Genomic DNA, 22,066 nt, shown 5'->3' with positions numbered 1-22,066 from the left:
CAGGGCCAGAGACGGTCAGCAAAGGCCGGAGTCACACAGCAGAGGCCGAAAAGCAAGCGGAGACTGCCCAGGCATCCTGGACTCCCTGGGAATGGAGTCTTGGGAGATCCTAGGGACAGTCACCCAGCTGCCACCCAACAGGGAGTGACAGGCAGGACCACCTCCCCCTCCTCCTCTTCCCTCCCGGCTTGGTCAGACCTTTGTGGGTGACGGTCTGAGATGGCCCTGGGGGCCGGGGTTGGTTAGGCGGGGAGAGCAGAGGCCACACTCCCAGGCTGCCCCTCCCCCGGACCCCCCAATCCCCCGCCCGGTGACCTCCCTCCCTCGTCCTGCAACCCGAGTCGGGGGCCAGCGGATCGGGTGACCGCGGCGGCGACGCAGCCACCAGCCTCCGCCGCTCGTGGCGGGGCTGCGCCGGCGGGGCCGCGCCGGGAGGGGCGGCGAGAGGATGAGCTCGGCCGCGCGCCGCGCCGCGCCAGGTGGAGTCGCGGTTACCGGGGCGACCGGGGCCCGGGCCGGCGCGGCGGCGGCGGCGGCGGCGGCGGCGGCTCTCGCATTGCAGCAAAGGGCACCGGCGGCGGCGGCGGCGGCGGTGGCTGCGGAGGCGGTCGGGGGAGGGGAGCGCCGGGGCGGGTGGGAGTCGGGGGGCCGCCCTCCCTCCCCCGCCCGACGCGGGACCCGGGCCCGGGGGCGCCGTGCATACACCTGTGGCCGCAGGTAAGGGGGAGCGGCTGCGGGGCCGGGGGCACCTCCTGGGATTCCGCGGCGGGCACGGAGATGCGGGGCTCGCTGCGCGGCGCCCGCGGGGGGTGCGCGGGCCGCTGCGGTTCCCGATCCCGGAGAAACGCCCCCTCCCCTCCCCCACCGCGGCCGCCCGCGGCCGCGGCGGAGTCTCCGTGCACCCCCACCCGCACTCAAATGCGGCGGGGGTGGGGGGCGGCCCCCTCTCCCAGGCGCGGAAAGTCATGACCTTCCTGGGGTGCGCCCGAGCCCCCGGCGCGGTGCAGGTCCCGCAGCCACCACCCCCAGCCCCACCGCACCGCACCCCGACTCTGCCATCTGCACTGGGGAAGCACCCCCGGGGGTCGGGGCGGGCGTGTGCGTCGCGGTGGGAGGCCGGCGCTCTGGGGGCGCCTTACGTAGCCTAAGGCTGGGGGTGGGGGGCGGGTGTTGACGGGCCGCGTGTAGGCAGGAGTTGAGAGGTGGGTGTCTGCGCTCGTGCACGCACCCGAGGCAGGGGTGCAGGAGCGGGTTGCGCCCCGCGCGGGGTCGCCTTCCCTGCAGTTGCCTGGCGGAGCTTGGGGTCAAGGCGAGGTCATTCAGCCCCTTAGCCGTCCGGGTGGTGGGGGGGGCTCTCAGCAGGCAGGGCTCTGCTCCTTCAGGGTTCGGGGAGTGGGGAGACCGCAGCCCTGCGGGGCTGGAGGACAGAGGCCAGTATTCACGCTGGGCTTGAAGTGGGGCAGTCCTCCGCCCGGCTATCCTGGCGGGGAGGAACCCCACCCCCACCGGTCTCATCCCTTTAGGGAAGCTGCCACCTTCTCCTGCTTAGCACCCCGCTCCTGAGTGCTGGCCCCTGCCGTGAGTCCCCACCAGGTCCCTCCAGATCAGCCCTTCTTAGGGTCCTCTCCCTGAGGAGGGGGAAGGGAGTTTTTCTGGGAAGTGAGGGCACACCTCCTTTGGGCCCTTCCTGCCAGGGGGTTTCTGGTGCAGGGACATTCCCAGAGGAAAGGTCCAGAAGGCTGAGAGGGGTGTGTGTGTGGGAGGGGGGAGGCAGAAGATGGAGGAGCAGCGGCCAGACACCCCCTCTCCAGGAGCTGGGCCTCTCGGTGCATTCTTTCATTCATGTTGGGAGTCTGGGAGGACAAACCCAGTGCCCACTGTCATAGTGGGCTCTGGAGGGAGAACCCGGAAAACTCTGGGGCTGGAGAAGCTCCCCTTATGAGCCCCTGCTTAGCACTACCAGGGTTGTGCCTTGGGTATCACACCTTGGAAAGTGACAGGGATGACAGCCTTCCCATCCCTGTGCCCTCGCAGGACACTGTGCCTCTCATTCCTGGGGGCTGCATGGAGGAGGGGGATGCTGGTGCCCAGGATGCTGACCTCAGCTCCACCCCATGCTCCCCCAGCTCAGGCAGTGGGGGGACTTTGCCTCCAGAGGGGTGTGGCTGCCTCACCTGTCATTCAGTCCCCACTTCCTTCCAGTCTGATTGTGCCATGGTGGTGCCCATCAGCACCTCGGGCACAAGCAGGGCTGAGCCGGGTTTCATCGTCCTTCTCAAGGCGGGGAGGGCCAAAACCATCTGCAGTGCTGAGTTCCACGTGGTGGCTTTGGGGGTGGCTGGGACACCAGCTGCCTCTAGAATTGGGATTCCCCTGCTGACAGGATGCTTGGCTCCGTGGCCAGTGGGGTGGCTGGAGGCCAGTGGGGGAGAGGGTGGAGCCTGAGAGTGTGAGGATAGGTGAGGGTCCAAGCGTAGGTGTTCCAGTCTCTGGGGGAATGTGGGGTGTGACTGGGGTGGCGCTGTCGGAACCCTGTGGGAACTGCTTCCTATGTGTATTTGTGTGGGGGGGGGGTGCAAGGGGGGGGAGTCTTGCTAGGAGTATCTCTGCCCCCCTGAGTTTATTTCTGGGACAACTTTAGACGGAGTGGTCTGCTCTCCACTGGCTCAAGTCCCTTTGTGGGTGTTTCTGGGGTTCAGAATTCAGAGAATGGGTGGGGTTATCCTCCATAGATGGTGTTGAGTTTGTGTGTGACCCAACATGGACTCGGGGTGGCTTACACCCCCATATCCCTGCCCTGGTTACAGACACACCTTGGTTTCCCATCTCAACCTTTCATGCCCTCTGCCTGCCCCCAAGGGTGCACTCCCTCAGGCCCTCCCAAGGCACAGGCATCTGTGGCTGGAACTTGTCTCTCCAGCCTGTGGGCATCTCCAGGGCACAGGGGCCCTGAGTCTCTGGGCACAGACACGGCTGCCAATTTGAGACTCTTTTATATCTCTTGGAGCTGATGCCAGGGGGAGAGATGGGCGTGGCGAGTGAACCTTTTCATCCCAGCTCTCACCCAATGAACTTGGGTCTAGGCTCCCTCCCTCTCAACCATCAACTCATCCAAGGGGGTGCTGGCCTCCCCCATGGAGACTCTCGGGAGGCCTTCTCTCTGCCAGGGGCTCTAAGGCCTTGGGAAACTCATCTGCTGGTGCCAGGCACTCAGGGGCAGGCCATCTGCAGCCTCTGTCTTCCTGCTGAGGCTGGCACCGGTCAGCAGGGTGCCCTTGGCTTTGCCAAGAACCAGCTCAGCCTCCAGGCCACGCCTGCCTCATCCCAAGCCATCTGGAAGGGCCTTCTGGTTTCCAGGGAAAACAGGGTGACCCTAGTTTATTGTGGATGGGCACAAGACTCCCCTTGTTGTCCTGGGCTCCCTGTCCATGGCCCAGGGCTTTGAGGTGGTGTCTGTGCACTCTGGCCCATCGTGTCACATACCCTCTCCCACCTGGCCCCCCCAGACCCCCATGCCCAGCCTCATTTTCAGTCCCCTGCCTGGTCATCCTTCTGAGGTTCAGTTTCCACTGCACTCTGCTCTCCTCATGCACTTCCTGCTTGTCTGGCCAGTTGGCTGTCACATGGTATTTAGGGGCCCACTTCTGGGGCTCCCTCTTCCGAGTCCAATATCCTATTTCCTCAGGTCTCCCACCCCAGCAAAATGGGACTATTGTCTTTTTCCTCAAAGCACTCCTAGCGGGCCTGCCCTGGCTCTTGCCCACAAGCCATTCCTCCCAGCCCTTAGGTGCTCATTGTTTCAAGAGCTGACCACAGGGCTACCTCTTCCAGGCATCTTCCTGGCCTTCCAGACATCATTGCTCGCACCCCGCAGCTCTGATACATCTCAGCGTCTCTTATGATCAGCTGTGCCTTCTCCTTCAGAGCAGTTACTGTGACAAGGGACTTGTAAACATCTGGACTGGTCCCCCTGATCCCTGCCAGCCTGGAGCAGCAGAAGGCCTGAATGGAAGGGGTGCCATCCCCTTCCTGGTCCTGCAGGGTGAAGGGTCCAAGTGCCCCGGCAGAGTGCTGAGCTCCACAGGCCTCTCCCCTGGCCTGCGTCCCCACCCTGGCCCCCACATAACCATCTCTTCTCTTATTCCCATCAGCAGCCAAACTACTGGAGTTTTAAGGTCAGTGGTGGTCTTCTGTTTCCGTGGCAATTGCATGTGCTCTCCCGCCCTGCCCCCTCCCTGCACCCGCTTGGCACAGGGGCCTGGGGGATGCTGCTTTAAGTGTCTGGGTTCGTCTGCCAGGGGCTTGAGGCTCTAGTGTGGGCATTTGGGGCTTCTCTGCTGGGGATCTGGGCTAGGGACACCCCTGTCCCCAGCCTTCAGGGTCATTGGGGAATGAGAGATGCGTCGGCTGTTTCCTCTTGCTGGGAGTGGCCTGTTCTCGGCAGTCAGACTGAACCTTGCAGGGTGATCCTGGGGATATGATGGGGCCCTCATTCCCTTTTTCATTTCCTGAGACTCACAGCCTTTCCCCCCAAACCTGTTACCCAAGTGAAGAGTTCAGCACAGAGGTGGGTGATTTCCTGCCTCCTCTGGAGAGTTTGGGGAGCTCCCGCCCCTGCATTGGGAGAGCTGTCTGCCCCACCTAGAGCATCTTACTGATCCCCAGGGGAGCACCTCCCCCACCTTCCTTGGCATCCAGACCCAGAGCTAAACCAAGATCCACTGCTGCTAGCATTCTAAGACTCTGGCCCCCAAATCCCAGGCTCAGTGACAGAGCTTGAGGGTATTTCACCCCAGACTCTGCCAGTGTCATCTTGCCTGATCCCCTCCACCCCCAGAGAGCTGGTGGTATAACTGAGCACTCCTTTTGGGAGGCTGAACCAAAAGCCTAATGCACTGTACGGAGCCCAGAACCCGGTGGCCTGATGGTGAATTCTAGTCTGAATTCTAGTCTCTGCAAACTAGCTCGCTGCCCAGTGCAGATTCCACTGGTCCCAAGGCCTTGGTTGTGCCTCTCAGACAGGTCAGCAGTGCCTCCACCAGATGCTGTCAAGACAGAAGAATGAGCACAGGCGTGGCTTCCAGCAAGCCTTCCACGGGGTCCTCTGTGGCCAATAGAATCCGAGATGCTGACTCGTTTCCCATGCCTGGAGTTGGGAGGCACTTGGGTGTGTGACCAAAATTTTGCATTCCAGGCCCCTCCCCTGGAGATTCTGGTTTGGTCTGTGGGCAACCTTTGGGAAAGACAGACCGTCTGCTGCCCACTTGCCTTCTGCCGGCTTCTCCCTGGATTGGTGTCCGTGCTCCAGCCCCTATTCTCTACCTGTGGGCTCTGCATGAATGGAATTCCCCCTCACACCACCTTCAAGAAGTCTGACCTTTTCCATCTCTTCTCTACCTGGATCCAGATCAGGGATAGAGCCAAGGGCTGGAGGGCTTTCGGGGCTCCCAGGGTGCAGCAAAGGACTATCAGGATTTCCCCCTTCTCGGAAGAGTTTATACAGAGCCTGGAGTGAGCTTTGAGAGGGGCCATGTGCCAGAACAGAGATAGGAAGTGGCTGGCAGGAGACGTGGGCCTCTCCTCTCCTCCCATTCCCTTTTCAGCAGGCAGCATCCCCTGCATCCCTGCCCCCTTCATCCTGGCTCTTGTTCCATCTTTTTATGGGCTCACCTCTCTTGGGCCCTGCAAGGCCACTGTGGTCACTGGCTACTGGCTGCCTCATTCTGTTTGCAACACAGACCTGACCATCCCACAGCCACTAGACCAGGCCTGGTTGTGGCAAGAGCTGGCACTTATCAGCCATGGGGCCCAGGTCTAAGCACAGGCAGCCCCCCCAAATATACCCAGTTCCTACACTGCCTCTGCCACATGTGCCCAGCTGTGCACTCGCTGTGGCTACTTCAGGCTGCATGCCACAAGGCACCCAAGTTTGACCTTCCATGTCCCCCAGTCCTTGAGGCCACCTTGGAGATGGCCAGGCCCAGTGCCCATTTAGGAAGATACTTCTTCCTTTCAAGAGTGCTAATCCGATTGGAACCATAAATTGAGTTAATACTTAAGAGATTAATTAGGGCTAATTAGGATTTGAGGAAGGAGGGTGCTGAGGAGAGTAAGTGGTTCTTTTAGGGGGGCACACCTGGCAGTGCACAGCGCACAGGGCTTACTCCTGACATTGCACTCAGGGATCACTCCTGGCAGGGCTCAGGGGATCATATGAGGTGCCAGGTATTGAACCCAGATCAGCTGCATGCAAGGCAAGTGCCCTACATACTGTATTACCCTCTGGCCCTAAGTGATTTCTTTTTAAAAAATACTTTTACTTTTTCTTTTCATTACAAAAGTAATATATTCTGGTTGTGCAAAACTCGCCTGGCAAAGAAAAGCATCAAATGAAAAGAGAAAACAGTGTTCCAACCTGGGGATAACTAACATTCATGGAGTTGAGTCATTCATTAAAAATTGGCAGTTGGTTTGAAAAGCATAATTAGGCAACATGTTTTCCTCATGGTGATATGTATCTAAGGATACATATACCCTGTATATAGAATGTACCCAATATTGAGCCCAAGAGATAGCACAGAGGTTAAGGCACTTACTTTGCACACAGCTGATCCCAGTTTGATCCCTGGCACCACATTTGGTCCCCTGAGCACTGCCATGAATGATCCTGCACACAGGGCCAGGAGGAAGCCCTGAACACCACTGGGTGTGACCTCCCCCCACCAAAAAAAAAAAAAGGTAGAATGTACCCAACATGTGTATGGATCCTCCTTTCTCTCCCTGGACTAAACAAGTTTCCATACAGTGACTAGGGAGAGAGGCTAGGGCACAATGGGCCTGTGGTTTGGGGTGACAGGCCCCCACTTCAGCCAGGCAACCAGACTAGCAGTTTTTTTTTTTTTTTGGTTTGGGGGCCATACCCAATGATGATCAGGAGTTACTTCCAGCTTGTTGCTTGGGCGGTCACTCTTGGTCGTTCCCCAGGGACCATGTGGTGCTGGAAATTGAACCCAGGCTTCCTACATGCGATCAATCTGTGGAGCTGTCTCTTGGGCTCCAGAGCCAGGCTCTTAAGGAGCAATAGAGAAATGGGGATCCCCCCCAACACTACTCCTGCTGCCCTGCCTAACTGGGTGGCAACCTTCCCTCCCTCCCGCAGCGATCCCCCTTCAGCGTGGCTTGTAGGTCAGGGGCTGCCCAGTGGGTATTGGGGGCCTTGCAGGAACTCAGGCAGCATGTTCCTTGTGAGAGGGGCCACGGCCTGGCACTTCCACCCTGCGGTTCCCCTGGGGCTCAGCATGTGCACTGCATGCACCAGGTGGGGAGAGTCAAGCCGGGCTCCCTCTGGCTTTGGGGGTTAGGTTGGGTCTCCAAATCACCATGATCCCAGGAGGGGGCTGCAGACCTCCAGAGCTGGGGTACGTGGTTCTCTTTGCGTTCTCCCGGGCCCTACCTCTCTCCCCCAGCCCACCCTCTCCAACCCAGGAAGGAGAAATCGCAGTAGCGCACAAACCCGCCGCTTAATTAATGTCTGGAACTAATGCCCCAATTTGCTCAACGATTCCGCTGCTCACCTCGGTGACAAATTTGTGTTGTTGTTGTTCTTGGGAAGCTTAAAATAGCAGGCGTGCCCATGGCTCCTGCTCAGTTGGTTTCAGCTCCGGCTTCCTGGGGCTTCTGAGTCCTAATCTTCAGGGGGTGCCACGGGCACATGAGGTTGGGGTACTCTCCTGCAAGCCCTGTGGCGAGTCTGGAATCCAAGAGACCCTCCTGGCTGTGTTCCGGCTGAAGGAGGCTTCCAGGGCCTGGACGGGGACAGTGCCAGCCACCCAGTGAAGGGGTTCATGCTTGGTTCCTCTGGCCCTGTCCTGTTCCCTTCCCCTTCTCCCCTCTCCTCTCCGCAGACCCGCAGCTCACGCCACACTCAGGGAGCCCAGCCCGGGCTGGCAGATCAGGCAGCCAAGCTGTCTTACGCCTCGGCTGAGTCGCTGGAGACCATGTCTGAGGCTGAGCTGCCCCTGGGCTTCAGTAGGATGAACCGCTTCCGACAGAGCCTGCCCCTCTCCCGCTCCGCCAGCCAGACCAAGCTGCGCTCGCCAGGTACCTCCCGCCCGCCCGCCTGCCGGCCGCTAGCTCCTCCCTCCGCTCTGCTCTCCGCGCGATCCCTCCGTCCCCTTTCCCATTCCCTCAATGCTCCTCAATGCTCCCTGCCTATCCTCTGCCTTCTTTTTCACCTCCGCGGCTCCTCGACCCCCCTCTCCAGACTCCTCGACCCTCTTTTTCCCTCTCATCCCCATCCGCGACCTCTGTTTCCTTCCCCTCCTCCCCCCTGACTCCCCTTCTTCAGCTTTCCGCCCTTCCCGACTTTCTTTCGGCCCTGCCTGCACCAGCCCAAACCATTTCTCGGTTGCAGCCAGGGCTGGGTCGCAAGGTGCCCGGAAGGCCGGCCGCATGAGTGCCTGGGTACATCTGCACGCCGCCGGGGCGGCATCGGGCCTCAGACCGTGCCTCTGCGGGCCCGGAGGGTCCAGCGAGCCCAGCGGGGCCCCCAAAGGTCGCCCGCGCTCCCCGGGCCGGCGGCGTGGCGGCGGCGGCGGCACTGAGATCCAGGACCGGGTGTCTTTCGCAGGGGTGCTGTTCCTCCAGTTCGGAGAGGAGACTCGGCGCGTGCACATCACGCACGAGGTCAGCAGCCTGGACACGCTGCACGCACTGATCGCGCACATGTTCCCGCAGAAGCTCACCATGGGCATGCTCAAGTCGCCCAACACCGCCATCCTCATCAAAGATGAAGCGCGCAACGTCTTCTACGAACTGGAGGACGTCCGGTGGGCGTGGTCCCAGGGGGCGGGGCGGGCTGCCCCACCCTTATAACCAATCCTAGCCTGCCCCTCGCGGAGCCCGTCGCCCCGCCCCCTCCCTGGGTACCACCCATCCTAACTGGGCAGTGGCGTCGCGAGGCCACGGGATGGTAACTGCCTGTACCCCTTTTTCCAGGGACATCCAGGACCGCAGTATTATCAAGATCTACAGGAAGGAGCCTCTCTACGCTGCTTTCCCTGGCTCACACCTCACCAACGGGGATCTCCGGGTATGGCTGAGGGGGTGCAGAGCATAGGGGTGGCTGGGAAAATGGGATCTGGTCACCTGTCACCAGGGCCCAGAGCTAGCCTTGGGGGAGACGTCAGAGGCGCTGAAGCAGAGGTTGGCCACCATTAATAGTGGGACCATATGGGGATTCTCTTGTCCCATGGTCCACTTTCCCTAGCTGTCTGCACCTCCCTATTCCAGGAGCGGCCCCTTCCCCTTTTGCAGGCCACCCTTCTCTGCAGGTCAGGCTGAGTGTGGTCTGTGTGGTGCTTCTCCACCGGTCACTTTGTATTCCATGCTGGGAGGAGCCCGGATGGAAAAAGGGTCCCAGAGACCCCACTGGAGGGAGAGGGGCAGGCAGACCCAGCAGGGACTTTCCAAGAATGGAGAGTGAGCTGTTCGCCCCTCGGAGAGGAGAGAGGGATCCCCCTTGTGACCAGATCCTGCGGGTGGGGGGGTTGTCTGTCCTCTGCCCAGAGAGAGATGGTGTATGCATCGCGGGAGTCGTCACCCACACGGCGCCTTAACAACCTGTCGCCGGCGCCGCACCTGACCTCGGGCTCGCCGCCGCCGGGACTGCCGTCGGGGCTGCCGTCGGGGCTGCCGTCGGGGCTGCCGTCGGGCTCGCCCTCGCGCTCGCGCCTCTCCTACGCTGGCGGCCGGCCGCCCTCGTATGCCGGCAGCCCGGTGCACCACGCGGCTGAGCGGCTGGGAGGCGCCCCGGCCGCCCAGGGCGTCAGCCCCAGCCCCAGCGCCATCCTGGAGCGGCGCGACGTGAAGCCGGACGAGGACCTGGCGGGCAAGGCGGGCGGCATGGTGCTGGTGAAGGGCGAGGGGCTCTACGCCGACCCCTACGGGCTACTGCACGAGGGCCGCCTGAGCCTGGCCGCGGCCGCCGGGGACCCGTTCGCCTACCCCGGCGCCGGCGGCCTGTACAAGCGCGGCTCGGTGCGCTCGCTCAGCACCTACTCGGCCGCGGCGCTGCAGTCGGACCTGGAGGACTCGCTCTACAAGGCGGCGGGCGGCGGCCCGCTCTACGGCGACGGCTACGGCTTCCGCCTGCCGCCGTCGTCGCCGCAGAAGCTGGCCGACGTGGCGGCGCCCCCCGGGGGACCCCCGCCGCCGCACAGCCCCTACTCCGGGCCGCCCAGCCGCGGCTCGCCGGTGCGTCAGTCTTTCCGCAAGGACTCGGGGTCCTCGTCGGTCTTTGCCGAGAGTCCAGGGGGCAAGACCCGCAGCGCAGGGGCTTCCTCCACGGCCGGAGCTCCTCCTCCTGAGCTCTTCCCCGGCCCCGGGGAACGCCCCCTCCTCGGGTTCGGGCCTCCGGTGCCAGCCAAGGACACCGAGACCAGGTAAGGGGGGCCGGCTTTCGGGGTAAGGGGGTGGTGTGCCGCATGGCATGACATGGGAAGGGGCACACCGAGGACTGCGCATCCGGGACTCACACTCAGGATGGGCTGGAGGGATTGTCAGCATCTTGAAAATGCATGGGAAGGCGTGGGAGAGACAGGGCGTTTTCCTTGCTTCAGCGAGATCTGAGGGGTGAGAGGGGCAGAAACCTGGGTTTGCATCTGTTCCCTTAGCTTCAGTTTTCCCAACTAATATTGAGGCTGAGCTGGGAGGTGGGGGTTGGAAATAGCTTAAAGGGTTGGAGCCCTGGGTACCGTCCCTCACCCCTACAGTCCCCTGAGGGTTGCAGGGAGCAATCCTCAAGCACTAAGCATGGTGGAACTGAATGTGGCCCAAAATAAAATTGAAGCTGAAGCGCCGGACTCCTTTGGTGCGCTTCCTTCGAGGAGACCAGGCAGGCGAGAGCTGTCCAGCACGGGGCCGGCTGAAGTCCATCCACTAGGTGCTGGGGAACACAGTGGGGAAGAGAGCACATCTGGCCCATAGCTGCTGTGCTGGGATCCCTGGCCCATCTTCCAGCTCCTAAGGGTGCAGGGCCAGAGGAGGTGCCCGGGCACTGATCTGGGCCCTCTGCCCCTGGCAGCATTGCTGAGAGCTGACAGCAAGTCCCACTGGCCCAGTTCTGCTGTCCACCCTGCTCTGGCACCTTCCATACCACGTGGGGCGAGCCCCATTCCCACCTGCCTCTTGGGGGAGACACAAACAGTTGTACCCTTTGGAGGGGGTACTTTTGGGGTAGGAGGAGAGACTCCTAAAGGCTGCTGGGGATTCTGGGGTGACTTCTGAGACGAGGTAGAGAGGTCGGCATATCAGGTGGGGGAAACAGGCGGACACAGAGCCTGGGAGCATTCAGGATGCTGGGCTGAGGGGCGAGGCGGGGAAGGGGGAGGTTGACTCTAAGGAAGGCTGTACCCCACTGGGTGGAGACTGCGGCTGGACTGATGAGCACTGGGACCCTCTGGACTGTCTGTTCAGGCAGCTGAGGATAGAATGATATCATCTCTATTTTTACTTTTTCTTGGTTTCATGGGCCACACTTGGTGATGTTCAGGTTCTACTCCCAACTGGGTGCAGAGCCGGGGGTCGAACGAGGGCCTCCTGCATGGAAAGCACCTGCCCAGTCCACTGAGCTATCTCCCTAGCCATCTTCCATTCTATAGTCTACTCCTAGGAATTGGGGGGAGGGTAATGGGTGGGAGGGACCCCGAGCCCCTGAGGTGCTCTCAGCACCCCCGTCATCCCCAGGGAGCGCATGGAGGCCATGGAGAAGCAGATTGCGAGCCTCACAGGCCTGGTGCAGAGTGCCCTGCTTCGAGGCTCGGAGCCCGAGACACCCAGGTGAGGCTCTATGTTACACACCCCCTACCCAGGGCTGCAGTGGGCCCGGGGAGAGCACGTGGATAACAGGAGCCCAGGTCCTGACTCCTGGGTCCATTTCTGCCCACATGACCCTGGATGCAATCCTTGCCCTCCTTGGGACTCCAGTCTGAGAACAAGGGGCTGGAGGAGGTTATGTTGAGGTTATGTTGAAGTCACCCCAGCTCTGACAGTCTGGGGCCAGGCTGGCCCCCCCGATGACATCTCTTCCCTGTGCCACAGTGAGAAGATTGAAGGCTCCAATGGAGCGGCCACCCCCTCAGCACGTGAGTCTCCCTTCTCTGCCCCTGCCCCCGACAGGGGCCCCCTCCACGGAGCTTCAAGGTTCTGACTCTGTAAAGAGGTTGATAAAACTCTAGCTCCCTTGGCCGGCTCCCATAGATATGCTGGGAGTTCCCTTGCCTTGTGCTTCACCCTGACTCTTTGCACCACCCAATGATGCCCACCTCAGTGGGGTAGGAAGTCAGAGACTGCGGCCTCTATGACCACTGTGCTGGGGCAGGAGCTTGCCCTTGCCCCTGCCTGTCTGGGTTCACGAGGTGACCCTCCCTCCCATCCTTGTGTTCCCTTCTCTCCAGCCTGTGGCTCCGGTGGGCGAAGCAGCGGGGCCACCCCAGTGTCGGGGCCACCCCAGCCCTCCGCGGGCAGTGCCTCTGCTGGGCAGCCCACACCCATCAGCCGTTTGCAGCTGCAGCTCTACCTGCGTGGCCTGCAGAACAGCACCAGCGACCTGCGCAGCCAACTCCAGCAACTGCGCAAGCTTCAGGTACCACCCCACCCAAATGCCCCTCCCCAGCCGTCCTGCCCCACCCCCACCCCCTCATTCCAGCCCAGAGACACTCACTGGATCTCTCTCTCAATCCTTTGGCCTCTTCCTCTCCCTTAAGTGGGACACTCATGAGTCTCTGCTCCTGTACTGAGCCTTAGGGCACCCCCTCTCCTGAGCCCTCCTGCCCCTTCTCTGAATGCTCTTCCTCATTCCTGCAGCCCTAGTCCCCCGCTCAGTATCCCTTAAAGCAGCTCCGCTCCTTCCTGTCCAGCAGCCTCCATTCCTGGGGCACAAGCCCGCTGTTTTGACCCCTCAGCTTCCCCCTTCCTGAGTTTTCCCGTCCTGCCCCGCCTGGCAGATGGTTCCACCAGTGAGGAGCCTGGCATAGCCGTGCCCGCTCCAGACAGGTGAGAATAATGAGCAGAGACAGGCTGGAGAGTGGGCAGGGAGTTGCCATCTGGGCCACGGGTGAGATCTACCCCCCCCATTGCCCCAACTCGGCCTTAGAACTGGGCTGCAGCGGTCAGTTCCCTTCCCCCTCCCAGCATCCGCCCCCCTCCCCCCCAAAAAAACTGTTCCGTCCTGGTGGGTAGGTCACAGCCCTGTAGCCTCAGGGCCTGATATCCGGCCACTTCTTGTCCCCACGATGCCTATCCTGCCCTCCTTGCCTCGCCATTTCCTCAGAACCTCCTTGTCCTCCTGCACCCCCACCGCCTCACCCCTGCGCTGCGGCTACCGCTGCTGCTGCTCACGACCACAGCCAGGCGCCGTCTAACTTGGCCCCTTCCCTCCTCGGCTCCCATTGTTCCTCGTCCTGCCTCCATCGGTCCCAGAACTAGGTTCTGCCCCGCTCCATCCCACCCTTCGCTGCTTCTCGCGGCCCTCGCCCTGCCGCGCGCCTCCATCCCCGCCCGCCCGGGCTCCGGCGGCCCATCTGCGTCCCTCCGCGTCCCGCAGCTCCAGAACCAGGAGTCGCTGCGCGCGCTGCTGAAGGGCACGGAGGCGGAGCTGAGCATGCGCGTGTCGGAGGCGGCGCGGCGGCAGGAGGACCCGCTGCAGCGACAGCGCACCCTGGTGGAGGAGGAGCGGCTGCGCTACCTCAACGACGAGGAGCTCATCACTCAGCAGCTCAAGTGAGGCGGGTCCCGGTGGGAGGAGGGGTGGGGGTGTGCGTGTCCGGGATGCCCCACAACCTGGCTTCACTGCGGGGCGCAGCTCCCTTCCTTTTGAGTCACAGGTGACACTGGTCTATTTTGCAGCCAACTTCCTCTCTCTGGCCAAATTTCTCTGTGAACCACAAGCCTCTGACTATCATTTGGCACCATTCCTGAATTCCCCACCTGGCTCTTCGCCTGCTTTTGCTCTGGTCTTGCTGCCTAATGGCCCCCTGGCTGGCTTCCTGCGGCCTCCAGATTTCACTCCATCCTCTTACCTCCTTTCATCCTGACCCGTGCAAATGAGCCCTGGAGTGGCACGTGCTGGGTCAGCCGCCTCTGCTGGATGCCCGCTGGCCAGTTGCCACCACACCTGATCTCAGGCCTTCCTCCTCCTTTGAAGCAGGCCCGCACATTTTTCAGGAGGAGCGAGGAGTAGAGAATGCTTTGTTGGGCATGGGAGGGTTAACAGGAGATAGTCCTCTGATCCAAATTTAGCAAATGGCTGTCTGGCCAAGATTCGATTGTCTAGCACCACTGAAGGGACACTACCTTTTGCTGTCCATCCGCTGAGTGAGTGCCCGCAGCCCCCCACAGCTTTCCCTGTGAACTGTTGGTGTCTGAGGGCCTGTGTCCAAGGTCCCCGAAAAGTGAGCTGCAGCTCCAGCCCCGGGAGGCTGCATTGTCCAGAACCTTCTGCCCTTTTCCGTGCTTCCGCTGCTTCTGCACCGGCTCCGAGATATTTGCAGTTTCTTTCAGAGAGGACTGGGGTTCCACTGGCCAATGACTCGGGGAGTCAGGAGAGTCTGCTCAGAGGGACCCAGCGTCCTCTCCAAGTTGTCTTGGTTTTTGTTTGTGTGTCCTGGTTGGGGGGCCACACCCAACAGTGCTCAGGGCTTACTCCTAACTCTGAACTCAGGGGTCACTCCTGGCAGGGCTCAGTGGGGTGCCAGGAATTGAACCTAGGTTGGCCACATGCAAGACAAGTGCCCTACCTGCTGTAATATGCCTTTGCCCCCACCAAGTCACCAAGGCCCATCTCTTACAAGGGGCACCCTGGGAAGGCCCTGCTCATCAGCCTCAGGCCCACAGCCACAGGTGGTTGAGAGTGAGGCACAAACAAAGGCCCCCACCACCTCTTGTGGGCTGGCTGGGATGTAGTAAGGGGGGTCTCTCCATCGAACCAGGTGTGAGAGCTTAGTGGTCAGGTCCAGTCATTTCTCCAAGTAGACTGGCAGCTTCTGTCCCTGCTCACCTGGAGAATAGCACTTACTCAAGCTTTGTGTCCTCTCCTGGCCCCTTTTCACAGCAGAGCTGGACTGGAATTTTCAAAGGGACTTTACTGAGACCCATGAAAGGAAAATGAAAGGAGATCTATAAAACACAGCGGCAGGGGAGATGAAAGGAGGGCTTCATGTCCTCTGAGTGTCTGGTTCCCGGCTGCTGGGGGGCCTCAGTTCTCCAAGAACATACAGACTCCCCCCCTCTCACCCTGTTATGAAACCCATTGCTCCGACTGATGATCCACTTGAGAGAACTTGGGGGCTGAAATAGTAGCTTTGGACAGATTCCCCATCCTCTCTGAAGGGTGCTCCTGCCTTCCTATAGATGGGCCGTGGGCTGGACCACACCCAAACCATGACATCCCTGCTGCCCGGCTTGAGGTATATCAGAAGGCCCATCCCTCCTGTGCTCTTACTGTCACCCCTTCCTCTTGCCCCACATCTTACTACAAGTTGAGGCTGATTTGATGCTTCACTCTGTCGTACTATCCATCTTGCTAGCTTGTCCCTGAGCTGTCTAGACATTGTCCTTGGGGAGAGTTTTTCTGACTGAGACCTCTGCAGCCTTCCCTCCCCTAACCTTGGGCTTTGTAGGGTACGTGGGGATGCTGGGTTCCATTCCCGGCACCACCGGGTCCTCCCCAGCACTTACAGTATCAAAACAAATAAGCTGTTAATGCAACTAGACTTAGTCAGTCTGGGACTCCTTTGCAGAGCAGCTCTGAATGGGGTCCCCCAACTTGGGTAGAGTGGATGATCAGAAAATGGAGGTGCTGATTGAATCTAAGGGGATCTTCATTCTTCCCACCTGTGGGTTGATGTGTTGTTACCTCCTGCAGGCATGTCTGGGTCCACTTTAAATGGGAGACTTTCTCTGCCACCACACACACACACACACACACACACATGCAAAAGCACACTCACACACACACATGTTTAGGACTGGCCCATCCTGAGCAGGTCAGGAGTCACACACAGCAGAGGAAGGTTATTCTGCCCCCACCCCTGTGGCAGGCAGTGGGTGGGTGTGAGGAACATTAGTCCTGGTTGACATGAGCCTCAGGAGAACAGAGCTAATTCAGAAGAGGGCACTGTGTGGCCTGTGACGACTAACCCTCTTTTTCAAAATTCAACTAATTATTATTATTATTTATTATTTTTGCTTTTTTGGGTCACAACCGGTGATGCTCAGGGGTTACTCCTGGCTTTGCACTCAGGAATTACTCCTGGCAGTGCTCAGGGGACCATGTGGGATGTTGGGAATCGAACCTGGGTCGGCCATGTGCAAGGCAAATGCCCTACCCGCTGTGCTATCACTCCAGCCCTCTCAAAATTTAATTTAGATTTTGGTCTTTGAGCTACACTGGGCAGCCCTGAGGTCTTCAGAGCTGACATCTGGCTCTGGGCTCATGGCTCATACCTGGTGGGGCTTGGGGAGATCAAAGATGCTGCCTGCCCAGGGTTGAACTGGGGTCTACAAGCAAGGCACGTGCCTCTTTTCCTTCCTTCCTTCCTTTCTTTCTTTCTTTCTTTCTTTCTTTCTTTCCTTCTTTCTTTTGTTATTATTGTTTATATTTGAGGCCACACCCCGTGTGCTCAGGGTTTACTCTTGGTTCTGTGCTCGGTGATCATTTCTCATAATACTTAGGGGACCATATATGGGGTGCCAGGGTTCAAACCCGAGTTGGCCACTTGCAAGGCAAGCATCCTATCTGCTGTACTGTCACTCCAGCTCCCAGCTCTGTGTTTTTCAATTTTTGTCTTATTTTGGGGACCTCCCAAGTGGTTCTCAGGGTCCCGGGGGCCGTTCCTAGTGGTATCTGGCTGACTCGATGGTCAGAGCACCCAGTGCTGGTGCCTGGGGATGTTGCTCAGGCCCAGGGTGCTGGAGCCTCCAGGGCTACACTGGGCACTGCTTGAGGTAGATTTTGCTTTGTTTGCAGTGCTGGGAATCAAACCCAGGTCCTTGTACATGCCAAGCAAATGCTCGTTCACTGAGTTCTGCCCCTGGCCCCATGTGCTTTGTTTCTCAATGCCAAACCGCTTGTATTAATTTTGGGAGCATGCTATGCCCTAGTTTAGAAGTAACAGGTGTCTCTTTCTTGCTCCTGCGTATTGGGTGGGTGGGATCCAGCAGCCCAGGCTGATGAAAGACTTGCCGTTCTGAATTTGAGGATGTGCCTTCCCAGATCACCCAGAAGGCCATTGCCCTTCAGCCACTGGGAAGGGGGAAAGGACATGGAAGAGCTTCTGGGGGAGCGTTTCACAGAAGTAGAGCCTGCCCTTTAGCACATATTTTATTGGCTCCATCCCAATGGCATGGTCCCTTGAAAGTGCAAAGGAGGCTGGGAAATGTAGTCTAGTGTGTGGGCTACTTACTCTGTGTGTGTGTGTGTGTGTGTCTGTGTGTCTGTGTGTCTGTGTCTGTGTCTGTGTCTGTGTCTGTGTCTGTGTGTGCACACCAGGGCTGATCAAGGTTCCCACTTGGGAGCTTTGTGGTGAGGATTAAATAAGGAATGAACGTGAAGGCTGACCTGGGTAGGCGCTGAGCATAAGCTGGCTCTTCAGCCAGAAGCGCTGAGTCACAGGACTTTGTCCTCAGCACCACATGGTCCCTCTTTTCATCTGCCAGTTGGATGGAGATGTATGAGGCAGGCGGAGATGGTTGATGACACAGAGCTCTGGGTGAAAGCCAGTCTGTTGGCTGCTAGCACTGAGACTCAGAAGTTGTTCCCACCTGGATCATGGGGCTGATATGCACCAGATGGGCTTTGTCGGGAATGTGGGTGAGCGGAGCTGGTGTGACAGAACTGGGGTGACCTACCTGGGCAGGAGCCCTGCCTGTCATTCATGCTGCGGTTATTTCTCAGACTTCTCTGCTTCAGACAGAGATGAATCCGGAAGATATAGATGGTCTCTGTGGCTGGTGACCCTGGGGGTGCCCAGCCAGCTCACAGGAGCTGTAGGGTCTTTGGGGACAGGCAACCAGACCTCAACTCCCGAGTGTTGAGCGTGGGGGAGAGGCTCCCCTTGAGAGAGTCAGAGAGATGAGGAATAGTTGTGTGTGTGCATGTTTGTGCAGGTAAATGGAGTCTCCTCGGCTGCAGAAATGGCATTGTGATGGTCCTGAGTGAGAAGCACAGACTTCAGAAGCTCTGGAGGATGCGAAACAGAAACAAGACATTCAAGCACAGGGAGCATTGTTAGACAAAAACAAGAGCATCTGAGGCCAGAGAGATAGTACAGTTTAAGGTGCTTGCCTTACCCAGTTCGATCTCTGTTAGCATATATTGTCCCCTGAGCACGACCAGGAGTAAACCCTCAGTACTGTCAGGTGTGACCCCAAACCAAAATAAATTTTAAAAATCATCCCCTCTTGCCTCTTGCTTTCGCATCTTCAGGAGCCCTTGCTGGGTGCCCAGTCCTTTGGGAGAGGCGGGTTAGACACCCAGCGGAGCTTGGGAATCATTCCTGGCAATATTCTAGAGACCATATGTGGTACCAAGGATCGAACCAGGGCAGGCCGCATGCAAGGCAAGGTGCCTTACCCTCTGGTCAATTTATCTAGTTTGTTGTTGACGTTTTTGGGTCATGCCTAGCTGTGCTCAGAACTCACTCCTGGCTCTGTGCTCAGGGATCACTCCCGATGCCTTAGCCCCTGTATTCTCTCTCCAGCTCCAATCCAAATCCAGTTTGGATTTTGAGCCACACCTGATGATGCTCAGGAGCTCACTGTTGGGGGAGAATGCTGCCTGGGGATGAACCCAGGTTTCTTGTATGCAAAACATGTGCACCAGCCCATTGAGTGCTCTCTCTCTCTTTCTCTCTCTCTCTTTCTCTCTCTCTCTTTCTCTCTCTCTTTCTCTTTCTCTCTCTCTCTTTCTCTCTTTCTCTCTCTCTTTCTCTCTCTCTCTTTCTCTCTCGCTCTCTCTCTCTTTCTCTCTCTCTTTCTCTCTCTCTCTTTCTCTCTCGCTCTCTCTCTTTCTCTCTCTCTCTTTCTCTCTCTCTCTTTCTCTCTCTCTCTTTCTCTTTCTCTCTCTCTTTCTCTCTCTCTTTCTCTCTCTCTTTCTCTCTCTCTCTTTCTCTCTCTCTCTTTCTCTCTCTTTCTCTCTCTCTCTCTTTCTCTCTCTCTTTCTCTCTCTCTTTCTCTCTCTCTTTCTCTTTCTCTCTCTCTCTTTCTCTCTCTCTTTCTCTTTCTCTCTCTCTCTTTCTCTCTCTCTTTCTCTTTCTCTCTCTCTTTCTCTCTCTCTTTCTCTTTCTCTCTCTCTCCGCTCTCTCTCTTTCTCTCTCTCTCTTTCTCTCTCTCTTTCTCTTTCTCTCTCTTTCTCTTTCTCTCTCTCTCTCTCTCTCTCTCTTTCTCTCTCTCTTTCTCTTTCTCTCTCTCTCTCGCTCTCTCTCTCTCTCGCTCTCTCTCTCTGGCCTCTGCAGTAGCCCATTTCATCCTTACACAGGAGGGTGAGACTCTCAGCACCCCTATCTGGAGAAGAAGAGGTCAAGTCCCAGAGAGAGTAGTTCTCCCCTTAGGGACGGCAGAGGCAGAGTTGGGATTGGAATTTGCAGATGTCTTGAGTCTGGCTGTGTTGCAGCTCCTTGCCCTCATGTCCTTCCTGGCTGCATTGAAGAGTTTAGACTTTGGTTTTTGGCTGAGAATGCAGAAACCATCCCAGGTCCCACACAGAGACTGGTGACTTGGTGTGATGTACATTTTAGAAAGGTGGGCTTTTAAACACACGTTGCTCAGCTTAAACCAGTTGAAAATTTCAAGCGCTTTTTTTTTTCCTTTGCCTTTTTGGTTTGGAATGGGGGTCACACCCAGCAGTGCTCAGGGATCACTCCTGGAAGAGCTCAGGGGACCATATGTTGTGCTGGGGATGCAACCTTGGTCGACTGCATGCAAGCAAGTGCTCTGTCTGCTGTGTCATCGCTTTGTGGGAGGCGAACTCTGGGATCTGGCAGGATCTGTATTATGTACTTTTGTTGTCAAGGAAAGAGACTGAGCATCACTGGAAGGGTGTGACCATGCCACCTGGTGAGAGGAGAGATGCTCCGGCCTGGCCTCCCATTCTCCTCCAGTTCTCTGTTGCTCCCCTGGTCTGAGGGTGCAGGTTACAGGGAGGGAGCTTCCTGCTGTAGCACCCATCTTTGTGGGGGCTTCCACAGGGCCCAGAGCCCTTTTGAACCTGCCCCAGAGCTTCTGTGTTTCTGTTCTCACTTGGGCATGTGACCGAGTAAGAGGATTTTCATTCTTCTATTTTTTTGTTTTGTCTTTTTTTGTGTGTTTGTTTTTGTTTTCTCACCCCTGGTGGTGCTCAAGGCTTACTCCTGACTCTGTGCTCAGGGATCACTCCTGGCTGTGTTTAGGGGACCATATGGTGTGTTGAACTTGGGTTGACCACGTCCAACTGGTTGGCCACGAGCAAGGCAAGTGCCGTGCCTGCTGTACTATCTCTCTGGTCACAGGCTTTTCATTCTGCTCTGACTGTGGGTCTGATTTCTTTCCAGCTTCCCAATTGCAGGGGGCTGGGCTGGGACCGGAGGGGCTGAGTGGGTCTCTCTGTGGCTGCAGTGACCTGGAGAAGTCGGTGGAAAAGATCCAGAGGGACGTGTCCCATAACCACCGGCTGGTGCCCGGGCCCGAGCTGGAGGAGAAGGCGCTGGTGCTGAAGCAGCTCGGGGGAGACGCTGACCGAGCTCAAGGGTGAGCCTGGCGCCAGGCTGGGGGCTCTCCCCGTTGCCCCCACCCCTACTCCCAGCCTCCCTGGGCCTGCGTGCTGCCCCCTACCCAGCGCCGTCCTCTCTGTGTGCCCGCAGCTCACTTCCCGGGCCTGCAGAGCAAGATGCGGGTGGTGCTGCGCGTGGAGGTGGAGGCCGTGAAGTTCCTGAAGGAGGAGCCACAGCGCCTGGACGGGCTGCTCAAGCGCTGCCGCGGGGTCACGGACACGCTGGCCCAGATCCGCAGGTCCGGGGCTGGCGCAATAGCACAGCGGGTAGGGCGTTTGCCTTGCATGCGGCCGACCCGGGTTCGATTCCCAGCATCCCATATCGTCCCCCGAGCACCGCCAGGAGTAATTCCTGAGTGCAGAGCCAGGAGTAACCCCTGTGCAATGCCGGTGTGACCCAAAAAGAAAAAAAAAAAAAAGAACAGATCCGCAGGTGCTTCCCTCCCCGCATTGGGCCATAGACGAGCCTCACGCCTGGTCCTGATTCCCCGGGCTGGGCCCTCTGTCCTGACCCAGGCACCCTTAGCTGCCATCCACATGCCTCCCCTGGGTGCCGGGTGCCGCTTTCTCCCACCCAGATCCCAGAGCTCGCCTCCCACGGGGCTCCCCTCCCAACCCTGCTGGCCTCACAGCTGTCCTAACTCTCGTCCCAACAGGCAAGTGGATGAGGGAGTGTGGCCACCCCCCAACAACCTCCTGAGTCAGTCCCCCAAGAAGGTGGCGGCTGAGAGCGACTTTGGCAAGAGCTTGGACTTTGAGATGCCTCCGCCCAGTCCCCCAGTGCACCTCCATGAGCTGAGCGGGCCGGCCGAGGGACCCCCGGTTCTCCCCAAGGGAGGCAACCCCGGCAAAGGCCTCGACGCTCCTGGCAAGAGAAGCGTGGACAAGGCAGTATCTGTGGAGGTGCTGATTGGGGAGGGCAAGGGGACCCACATTCCCGCTGCCATGGCCATCCAAGGCGACAGGTGCCGCCGGCTACTGGCCTGCCCATTTAGTGTGGGGGCGGGGGTGGTCTTTTCCCCCAGGAAGTCTGGGAATTTATTAAAGGTGACAAAGGGTCTGTTAGATGAAAAAGCCAATTCTTTTTTCTCCTTTTTGGTACTGGGATTTGAGCCCAGAGCCTCACTCAGACGAGACAAGTTCTCTGAGCTCCATCGCAGGCCAGGATAAGCATATTCTAAAGCTGTGCCGGCGGCTGCTGGGACAGAACAGACAGTCCCAGGCTTGAGCTGAGCATGCACAGAGGGCTGGCACTCCAGCTCT

The 22,066-nt window shown here is 58.8% G+C and overlaps 1 protein-coding gene across 1 annotated transcript in view; it reads left to right on the top strand.

The window, feature by feature from the left end:
- The window catches only part of SRCIN1 (SRC kinase signaling inhibitor 1), a 63,442-nt gene that overhangs the window by 29,036 nt on the left and 12,340 nt on the right, over positions 1 to 22,066 (top strand). Inside the window, 13 exon segments of the mRNA XM_056126795.1 lie at positions 4,155 to 4,175; positions 7,905 to 8,100; positions 8,630 to 8,828; positions 8,998 to 9,091; positions 9,568 to 10,442; positions 11,746 to 11,838; positions 12,100 to 12,143; positions 12,456 to 12,643; positions 13,604 to 13,779; positions 20,650 to 20,755; positions 20,757 to 20,781; positions 20,895 to 21,042; positions 21,460 to 21,706. Of these exon segments, the coding sequence (XP_055982770.1) occupies positions 4,155 to 4,175; positions 7,905 to 8,100; positions 8,630 to 8,828; positions 8,998 to 9,091; positions 9,568 to 10,442; positions 11,746 to 11,838; positions 12,100 to 12,143; positions 12,456 to 12,643; positions 13,604 to 13,779; positions 20,650 to 20,755; positions 20,757 to 20,781; positions 20,895 to 21,042; positions 21,460 to 21,706 (2,412 nt within the window).

The sequence above is a fragment of the Sorex fumeus genome, unplaced genomic scaffold (assembly GCF_029834395.1).
Source record: "Sorex fumeus unplaced genomic scaffold, SorFum_2.1 ptg000063l, whole genome shotgun sequence".
Lineage (NCBI taxonomy): Eukaryota > Metazoa > Chordata > Mammalia > Eulipotyphla > Soricidae > Sorex > Sorex fumeus.
The sequence above is the reverse complement of the archived record's forward strand: the minus strand, read 5'-3'. Positions and strand labels throughout refer to the sequence as shown.